Source organism: Lynx rufus, unplaced genomic scaffold (assembly GCF_022079265.1).
Source record: "Lynx rufus isolate CCGP_SWC_20201006 ecotype Redwood Valley unplaced genomic scaffold, mLynRuf1.p SCAF_12, whole genome shotgun sequence".
Classification (NCBI taxonomy): domain Eukaryota; kingdom Metazoa; phylum Chordata; class Mammalia; order Carnivora; family Felidae; genus Lynx; species Lynx rufus.
Window position 1 is genome coordinate 17254735 of NW_025814826.1, and position 11029 is coordinate 17265763.

The 11029-nt window shown below is 37.4% G+C and overlaps 1 protein-coding gene across 1 annotated transcript in view; it reads right to left on the bottom strand.

Moving 5' to 3' along the window:
- Positions 1-3668, bottom strand: part of LOC124507527 (cytochrome P450 7B1) — a 100909-nt gene extending 97241 nt beyond the window's left edge. Inside the window, exons 1-2 of the mRNA XM_047073859.1 lie at positions 3578-3668; positions 2467-2564 (exon numbers count right to left, since the gene is read on the bottom strand). Coding sequence (XP_046929815.1) covers positions 2467-2564; positions 3578-3668 — 189 coding nt within the window. The remainder of the gene's footprint in view (positions 1-2466; positions 2565-3577) is intronic.
- Between the last annotated feature and the right edge of the window lie 7361 nt (positions 3669-11029).

An 11029-nucleotide genomic window follows, 5' to 3' on the forward strand; every position in this document is an offset into this window, starting at 1 on the left:
CTCCCCAAAGTGTCCTCTATCTTCCAAGTTGGTAGATTAAAAAATGCATGAACTCTTAACCACTGACTGAAATGTCAGAAAAGCAGACGATAGATATCAACATTGATTCTTCAGAGTTAATACAAAACAAATGCATGCAAAAACAAAACCAGTTCACACGATTCACTTTTTACTCTTTAAAGGCTGACCAAGAGGGACAAAACAGGGCTCACTTCAATTAGACGTCTTCACATATTAGACTTATTGATTGTGACAATATTTTTGAAAACCAAGAGTAGAATCACCTCACTCCATGTGTCTGTGTCAAACAAATCCCCAACTTAAAAAATAAAGAGAGCTGAAACCCTATAAAATCCCACCAGCTTTCCAATGTTCCATGCTTTTGAATGTTTTTTTTTTATTTTTTAAAAATCTTAACACATGATGGGTGATAGAAGCTTCTTTTTACTGTCAGAGAGATCAAAGAGAGGTTGAGAAAGAATCCACAAGCAGATGCTGCCCAGTGACAAACCTGGAAGAAGCAGACAGTGGGGCCAGATGTTGGGGTGACCTTCGGTGTGCAGAGCTCATTGGCATGGTGTTGATTTAGATGGTTGTTGGCAGAAGCTTTAGATCCAGCAGCAGGGGGAAAAAACCTAAACTATGGAATCCTTTCTCACTCTTTCCCATCACTAGAAAACCTGAAACCACTGGTCAGTAGTGCTGATGGCTGTCAAAGAAGTTGAAGTCCCCACACAACCCTGCCAGTAGGTATCACATCAAAAAGGAGTTAGCTGCATGAACAAGAACATCTTCAGGCTGTGCCATTTTGCATCCCACTCAACTTTCAACAGCTGTTTCTTGAGCGAATACAGACGCAAAATAATTATACGAAAAGAACAACATATTCAATATATGGGACAATGTTTACAACTATTACAGAGCTATTAGTAGAGGACATTAACAAAGAAAGATGCTGACATGTCTAAAAAGTGAATGCCCTTCGACAGTTCTAATTAGTGCTCAATGGAAGTTCTCTTAACTTGAACTCTGAACTGTCAACTCTGGAGAAGGATGAGAAAGTATCCTTTGATCCAGCAGTATTACTCAAATCGGTACTGCAGATACCAAAAAAGAATACATAATGACACGTTACAGTTTTAAAAGCTCCCGTCACAGTTATGTGATTCCTCCCATCGTTCACTCAATAGTAATGTAAAGAATTTTTCCTGTGACTGAAATGTTCTTATTACTGTAAACACTGGTAAATAAGGCAAAAGATCTCTAATCTTAGATTCTGACATTATTTTAAATCTTAGCCACTATACAATGCTAAAACACAGAACAGAAATAGAGGTTTACTTTATATTATTAGATATGATTGAAGACCACACAGTTCTTCTGACGCTTTTAGACATTTTGTCACTTTACCTGGAGAAATATACACTGCTTATTCTGCATTGCTGCTGATGTCCAGCACTTGTCAAAACCTCTATCTGTCAAGGCCTTCACAAAGAGTTGCAAAATGACAGATCAGGATGTCTGAGTTGATGGAGCCCCAGGAAAAATGGAACAGATAGAAAATTCATGACTCTAAACTATATCAAAGTGACTTCTGTCAACATCATGTCAAAAGAACTGTTCATTTTTAGAGGGTTTTTTTTTAATTATATAAACACTTTTTTGAGTATGAGCTAAGTGTAATGAAAAAATTTTCTTGGTGTACAGTATGATCATCCAAATGTTCCAAAAATACACTTTAGATCATCCAGGAATAAGGAAAATTCTAATAGTAGACACTGTCTGCCAGTTAAAACCAATGACATTCAAGAGAGATGTATGAAGATACTATCGGCTTAAAATAGGACAAACCATCTGGCTTATAAAGGAACAAAAGTATATTTTTTGCATATTTTTTGGACCCATCAAATTTCTACAACTGGATTAAATTTTATTCTTCTACAATCAGTTTTGATCCATTTCTTGCTTAGTGTGACAATTATAAAACACTAATTCAGTGTTATTTTCTTGAACAGGTTTCCTAAAATATCTGGTATTATTTTAATTTTCAAAAAATCACTGGAAAACCCTCATAATGCATAATTCCCTTAAATTATTGCTTTCAGAAGGAAGTAAAAAATAAATGGCTTATAATATGCAGTACTGCATACGCAGGAACACTGCATAATCACATTCAAAGAGTCATTCACCGAATGAAATATGAGTTGCATAAATCTGGAAATGACCACTCTCTCGCTTTAATTCCCAATACCTTTTAGGGAGGATGGCTGGCACCTGGTGCTAGAACCCAGGCAACTTGATTCCCACTGCGCATATGTCACCAAAACAAACACATAAATGACCTTGTGAAGTAAAGACCATGAACGATGCAACGTGTATATATACAGAGCAGACAGGAAGGGATAATACACTATACACACACATGCATGCACACATGTGCAGGGACACGTGCATGCACACACTCACAGGCACACATGCTCCTGAAAGAGGACCCAAATGCACGACTTCCACAAGCACCGTTAACTGTCCACGATACTGCTGTTCACTTACACTACTTCGCTGAGCTAGGATTTAGCAATTTTTACATCAGTCTTTCCTGTAGCTCCCTTACAGAGACTGTCTACAACCCCTCCGGTGGTGGCTACTGACTCAGTGCACTTGTCTGGTTACAGAAAAACTCCATTACCTGTGACCAGAAAGGTTTGCTTACCTCCAGGGTGACAAAAGATCTCAAAAAATAATGACCACTTCCAGTTTTGAGAAAAGAAGCTTCCTTCAAAACGGTACCACTGCATTGTGTCTAAATGTGTGTGGGAATTACCATCCATTAATACGAAAGTGGGACAAGATCACCATTTCTTATTACAGGCAGAACTCAATATATCTTGTGTCCTATTTACAAAAAGATGTTTATTACCTGTAAGTGTACAGAGGTGTGGGCTTCAGAGCAGCCATGATTGGTAATAAGCCTCTTTTTCTCATTTACATTGATAGCAAGCATTAGTGAAGATATATGCATTTCATTTCATGGTTCAGAAAGAACAAAGTATATGTATATGTGATAGCAGTGGGTGGTTAATGAAATGGTCTGACAAACATAAGCTAATACATAATCATACCAGAATGTGAACTGGAACACCTGTTCCTGCTTCACAGACTTGCAATTCTTAAGGAAAAGTTACCATTCTCAAGGATTGAAGCCACTACTATTTAGACATCAATATGCTCCAAGGAAAATTTAGTCACTTTTTTTGTTGTTGTTGCAATCACTAAAGGGTGGCTATTTTAATGCTATCAAATCTCTTTTGCTTGTGTCCTAAGAGTAATGAAAACTTCACACATGCATGAAGCTCCAGTAATTATTTTAAACTGCCTTCTGTTGTCCCCCTGAGGAACACGGTGGTATTTGTTTGATGCAGTTTAATTAGTGTCAGGGTAATTAATGCTATGCTATCTACATGAGATCAAAACCCTTTCTTTGTAACACTCTGGTAACTAAGAACTAAGAAAAGGAAGCGTTTTGAAAACGTCGAGGCATGGTGTTAACCTGGGTTCACGAGTGAACCGAATTGCTCACCTCTTCCTCCACGCCTCACCCAAATGGCAATTTCCGTCCCTCCCAGGACAAGATCAGAACCGTGATGCATTGGAACCACACGGCCAGGCATACGACCCAGTGGCTGCTATGGAATTAAATTCTTTTTTTATGGGTATAATCAAATTAACTAAAACATTCACGGTCACCAGGCACCTTTTGCCATAGTTTAATCCTTTAATAATGAAATAGTAAACTTTTGCACTGACAGAAAACTAGAGTCCCCTGTAAACAGGGCGTGATAGTACCATGTGCTGATATATTTTTTCAAATAAAAGAATCATTTAGTTTAATGAATGAATGCGATTCTGCTTAAATGCCTGAATAAAATTTGCATTTAATAGTAGGTATAGATAGTCTCTCTCTTCGACAATAATGTCGAGAGAGGAAAAACAGAGATAGGCAAGGAAAGAAGTTAAATACACAAAAATTCCAGACACACACATAATGTGCACTACCATAAATCCTTTTTAACTGTTTCTTTGGTAATAAGCAACGGCAGTATAAATCTCCCAACACACAAACTCAAGCTGATCACAGGCTTAAGGAAATAGCTCCAGTTATCTTGACTGGATAAATTATTATATCCTAGAGGTTATTCCAGTTTCTAATAAAGCACGGTGGCTAACAAACAAAAATAAAAAGATCAACCATTTTCTTTATTTTATAACAGATGAAATTACGGGCTGCATAGGATAAGACACAATGGCACTGAATTTATTTTTACTCTCAAAAAGGCACCATACAAGGTTCATTTTGGAACCAGACCGGTGCTTGAACACAGCGATGATAACCAGCATTAGACTGATAACATTTTTTATGGGAGGGGGAGGCTTAATGGCACATATCTAAAAAATAAACATGACTGGTTAAAAGTCAAACCAAATGGATTTAGCCCATTATATAAGTATACTAAATATGAAAATAACCTCTGCACTGCCCAAGAAATGAACAATGAAAAAAATACTTCTAGAGGGTACAAATGTGAAGTCTATAGTAGTTATGAAATTGTGTCGTATCCATCAGCGGCTGAAATTAAGGTTAACGTTATAAAATGAAATTTCACTAGCTCAGGCTGACGGTGTATCGCAACCTAAGAGGGTTTGTGCTGAATGCATCTTCTTGAGAGCATTCATTACTGAATACCTAGTGGAATCAGCTGACTAGCAAAATATGTTCTTTCACATCTTCAGTTCTGCTCCCTGCAACTTAGTTGTTTATCAATTAAAGTGATAAATACAAGTGGATTTGATAACACAAGAAATGCATTATGCGGTAAAGTAACCTCCAGGAACCCAGCAATAAGAACCGCGTGCAAAGTTCAACAACTGTGAAGGAACTATTAAAGAGGACACACAAACAAGTGACCTTGACTGACAAACGCACTTCATTCCAGCAATAAACAGCGGTGGTGCTGATAACTGTTCATTGGCGCAGAGAGTAATTACCTATCTGTCAGCGTTGCTGGTGTGTGCGAAATAGTATAAATGAAACATACATAATGTACGGCAATAATATCGGGCATGCAGAACCTAATGTATTATCATCATTCTCAGGACCCAGGTTTATGTGGCTGCCACCACTGAGTAAATGCCTTCTAGCCATGATAATTTCATTCTAATCTCTGTTCCATATTATAATTTTCATAGCTAAAAGATACTGAGGAGCAATACGTTTCAATCAAGGGCTAAATAGAACACAACCTGTAACTGGGTATTTTATACACCTATATATTTTTTTTCTTTCAAAAAAATTAGTCAATTTATGAAGAGACTGGAATAAGCTGTAAATTTATGGGTGACAAACCCTGTCTGTACCAATGTCACCATGTTGGAGATGGGATGAAAGGGGTTTATGAAAAGGTTTGGGGGCTTTGTCTTCCATTTCTTTCAACAACACAAAATTCTATCTTTTTAAATGTTTCCGTTGTGTTCCAACATATAAGGTAAGAATGCATTTTTGAACAAAATGAAAGATAGCCCCTATTCAATAGGAGGCAAGTAATCATCCAATATCTAAGACAAACTATCTTGATTTGCATGAATTGCCTAACTCTATAACAGAAGCACAGAATGATCTTGTGCACCGTGATACCCCACTATTCTTATAAAACTGTCCAACTCTTGCACGCTTGTTTATTTTTTTCCTTTAATGCAAGTGCAATTTGATGACACCTCTAAATCATATTTAAGACCATACAAAAGGAACCAGGAAAATCTAAGTAGCCGCTAGGCCATCAGGACAAACCCCTTGTCTCAAGGATGAAGCATTAGAAAGCCACAGTTCTGTCGTCCAAAAAAGGAAGAGAATAGATGAATGTTTAGAAAACACATTGGCATATTTGATGGTTGGAATCTAGTCTTACCTTTATAGCAAGAACGTGTATTTTTGAACTCATAATTAATGCAATAGTCCACCTTTTTAAAAGAAGCCAAAAGAATTTTAATTGATCATCCAATGTCACATTTCAAATCACACAAGTGATTGTAACTATAGAAGGACCTTATCTTCATTCTTTAACTTTTTGTTTGCTGGTCTCTTAAAGTAGTTTTCTAAAACTAATACTGTAGGTGATAAATGAAGTCTTGATAGGAGATTAAGCAAACCACAGAAATAGCTCAAGTTTTTCTTCAGTGTTATTATCCTTCTGTTTTTTGCATTTTTCTTTCTGTATTCCTAGCCAATAAAGAAAGCCACCAAACAAACTAACTCATACTAAGTTGTTAGGGGAATGATGCGTTAGCTCTCAGAGAAGCCCTTCTATTTTTTTTTTTTTAATTTTTTTTTTCAACGTTTTATTTATTTTTGGGACAGAGAGAGACAGAGCATGAACGGGGGAGGGTCAGAGAGAGAGGGAGACACAGAATCTGAAACAGGCTCCAGGCTCCGAGCCATCAGCCCAGAGCCCGACGCGGGGCTCGAACTCACGGACCGCGAGATCGTGACCTGGCTGAAGTCGGACGCTTAACCGACTGCGCCACCCAGGCGCCCCGAAGCCCTTCTATTTTAAAGAAGGCCGAGACAGACAAATTCTCAGGAAAAGGTATCGCCCTATTTCATTGATAAGAGCAGCACTTTTTTTACATCTTGCCTCTTTTAAATAGCTTCCTATAGTCTCTGTCAGTCAGGTGGCAGCTGTTGACGCCTTTGGAAAGATGAAGAGCACTCTAGCATCAAAGCACCTTAGACTTGACTCTTGACTTCTGTATTCAGTGAAATCCAGTATTTCATGCTATTCTGGCTTTGAGGAGCATCTGTTACGTGTTTATCATAAAATGGCCCTGGGGCACCTGGGTGGCTCAGTCGGTTGAGCGGCCGACTTCGGCTCAGGTCATGATCTCGTGGTCCGTGAGTTCGAGCCCCGCGTCAGGCTCTGTGCTGACAGCTCAGAGCCTGAAGCCTGTTTCAGATTCTGTGTCTCCCTCTCTCTGACCCTCCCCCGTTCATGCTCTGTCTCTCTGTCTCAAAAATAAATACATAAACGTTAAAAAATAATAATAAAATAAAATGGCCCTGATTACAATCACATCTTAACAAAATATCCAACCAAATATTGTATTGATTTTATGTTGATGGTGTCTGCGTGACACCAAAACATTGGTTAAGTTAATGGATTAAATTGAACAACTAGTCGACTTTAATGGGGGAAAAACCAACTAAATGTAACTCATTTCACTGTCTGCATTAGGACCATATGGACCTTGCATTGGATCTATTGAGGCATTTATTTCTGTGGCCTGCTCAATAATTGAGCATGCTTGGGGCGCCTGGGTGGCGCAGTCGGTTAAGCGTCCGATTTCAGCCAGGTCACGATCTCGCGGTCCGTGAGTTGAGCCCCGCGTCAGGCTCTGGGCTGATGGCTCAGAGCCTGGAGCCTGTTTCCGATTCTGTGTCTCCCTCTCTCTCTGCCCCTCCCCCGTTCATGCTCTGTCTCTCTCTGTCCCAAAAATAAATAAACGTTGAAAAAAAAAATAATTGAGCATGCTCATATTTAGCAGTGATTCTCAAACTAGGAATGGGTCAGACAGCCAAGGGACTCTTTCACTTATCTCCAGCTCCGGCAAAGGAACAAGTGACTTCTCCCCTCCTGCTGTGAAGCACTCTCCTAAGGGCTAAGTGTATCTGGTGGGGTGTGTCTTATCACATTGGTGTATTATGGTGGTAAAAATATTGAGACCTAGTGGAGAGTATAATCGTCATAATTCAAAACAAGTTGGCGCGGGGAGGGGGGGGGCGGGGGGGGGGAAGACCACCTTTCCATAATATTCTCAAATAGCCTCAAGGACATTTATCTAAAAATGTGATTAATGATTAAAATTCAAGTTGCTTATTTTCCCTTTATATACCAGAAGATTGCTATTGCATTTCACAGTCATTATCTTCAATGCCTGAAACCTAACTGTCCAATGAATACATGTTGACGAAATGAATGATGAATGAAAGAATGAGTGAGTGAGTGAGTGAGTGAATGGTATTCTTCAAATCAACTTAGTTATTTTATAAAAATGTATATCCTAATTTGATGTTGCAAAGCTCACTCCATAAAGAAATCTCAAAATGATAAGCACAAACTACTCTCTCTATCCTGTTCTTTGGTGTTATAAGATTTTTTTCTTTTTGGTAATAGAATTATTTAGGATTGATGGTTTTGCAGTTAAAGTACACTTTTAAATCAGAAATTAACTTTTAATATATGGCTTGGTGATGGTAATACTGAGGTATGTAAAGTGTAGTTGCCTTCTTATAGGCAATATACTTGATTAATTTTGAACAATTTAACAGTGAAAGATTAATTAAGAATTTCATCCAGTACAGGCCATCTTTCTTTCCCAATTACATTCCTTTAGAGCCACTATAACTGTTTTAATAATTGTACTGAAAATGCTAGAAAGTATCAAGATAATACAGTGATTCAATGAGAACAATAAAATTCAGAAACATGGCACTCTGATATTTGGAGCATTTAACATTGTGTTGTATATTTAAGACTTCTGAACTCCAACAGGTCATGAACCCTGGATGCCTAAAATCAACCTTAATTTTTTTTATTTATATAAGAACTATTTTTGCTAAATATCTATTGGAAAATACTTTGTTAGAAAAAGGAAAACAGTATTTAGAATTTCTCTAATTCAATGCTAGTAGATTTCAAGCTTATGATAACAATTCTCTGAAATTACATCCAGTAGAATTGTCTTTGGAACAAATGTATACCCTATTTATCTGTAAATGGGATCCTAACTCAAGGAAACTTTAGAGCTGCAAAAGTGAAGCTGAAGTAAGAGTTCCGGGTAAAATTGACAAGACTCTTGAGTAAAATGGGCTACTAACAAGTATGTATAAGGAAAAAGTTTTGATTCAGGTGCACTTAGGCTAGGAAGATAGTTTTCAAAACAATCATTCTTCCCACATACAGAGAAATTGTTAGCATTTAAGTAGAAACTTCTCATTTTTCTAACTTTGGTAATCTGGTCACCACAATTTTAATGGAATGGCAATAGTTGTCAAAAGTTTAGCAAATAGGAAAGCTTCCTTCATTTATTTGGTTCCTGATAAGCAAGTTTCAGCAAAAAAATTTTTGGTTGCTTCAGGATAATGGAAATAAGTTATTGTTCTAAATAACACCTCTAATATTCTTATCAATTGGATTTCATTAGGTCCATTTCATTCCATATTAAAAATATGAAAATAACCCTAATAAGCAATGATGTTGCCTGACAGACTGTCGAGCATCACTACCAAAAACAAGTTTCAGGGAAGACCTGGGTAGCACCTGTCTCAGCTGTTCACATTCTACATACGTCTTACTGCTTTGAATTGCATCTCTAAAGTAGCACAGTGATAGTAATGCCTCACTGGCACATAGTAAGCCTTCTAGAAATGATAGCAAAGATTATTATCAGAAAAATGTTTTCTTAAAGAAGGTATTTAAATTGCTATCAAAAATGGAATTGAGCAATTCATCTACTTAATGCCATCTAGTACCTCACAGAATCAGAATTTGTATTAGAAACCCTGAATGATTCAGTGTTAAACAATAACAAATTAGTATGCATTTAGAATCTACACCTGAATAACTCAAAATGCATATGCTCTGCAACATATGTGTGTACCAAACAAGCCTGCAAGAAAGAAAATGAAAGTCTGAGAGTTCTACTAAGATAATACTTTCATCTTTAATGGAGTTCATTTTCATTTAGTTTTGAGGGTCCCTAGAGGCCAACAAAATGAATATCTGAACCAACATTATTTCCCAAATTCCAGAGTCTATTATCTATTCTGATTCAAGGCCACATTCCCCTGGTAACTAACTAGTCAATCAGCTTTCGGATGTCATCTCCAGGTGAAGGTTCTTTTCGAAGCAAAAGTGTAAACCAACGGGGCTTATTTGGTACCAAAGAGTAGCTTCTTCCTCTCTTTTGAGTGAACAGAGACCCCACAAGTTCAATCAGACCATAGCTGTTTAGAAACTCAATAAATCCTATTGCAGACATGACTGGCAATCAAAAGCTAATCACTGGGAATGGAATTCACTGCCATTTGAAATGAGGAATCTCCCTAGTCACTAACTTGGCAGGGTTCTACTGGATAGTCAGTTATCCCAAAGCTATACTAGTAAACCATTTCACCAAAATGTTAACATTTTATCAACTTGGGTTTTTTCCATTTTCTTGGACTCTAAGTTATTTTTCTAAAGACTTAAAATTCCAAATCAAATATAAAATTCTCTCTATTCTCACCAACCATAAACTCTGGACTTCTGAAGAAGATTTTACTGGTAAATACACATAGGGAATGAGGTGAAGCTATTTTTCATATTCACTACCAAAGTATATCTGGAAAGAGAGAGACATACACTGGCGTAGAGTGAGCAATGAGGCGGTGGGGGGAAAGAGATGGGAACTACACTGGGGTCAGATGTGCTAATTACATAATTCAAATCCCCTCAGGTTCACTGTTGTTTCTTTTGAAATATCCACATATGTACAATGGCCTTTGAGAGCACTGGCTACGTGCAGAAAGAGACAAAGGAACTGCTCTGTCCTTCCTTGTCTGATTGTGTCAGTCCATCTCAACACCAAATCATCTACACTGAGTAACGATGTTGGAGAACAGCGTATAAATCTTAATCTAAATTCAATATTGATTCTTGAGTATTAATTTTATCTAATCTATATATTTCATATAAGATTATAAAATATTTTAATGAAATCTTAGCTTTACTCCCTTAAATTTACTGGATTTGGTGGTGCTGTGAGATCATCTTCTCTCCACTTTGCCTGCATTGTGGCTACCATTTCACCTTACTCAACACCAACTCATCCTTACTCCATTCCTAACAGTCAATGTCCCACTGTGCTTTGTATTTTTTAAACTTATTTATCACTACTTTTTTGTACATGAAATCTTTAGGGAAAGAAGTCTCCCATGAAA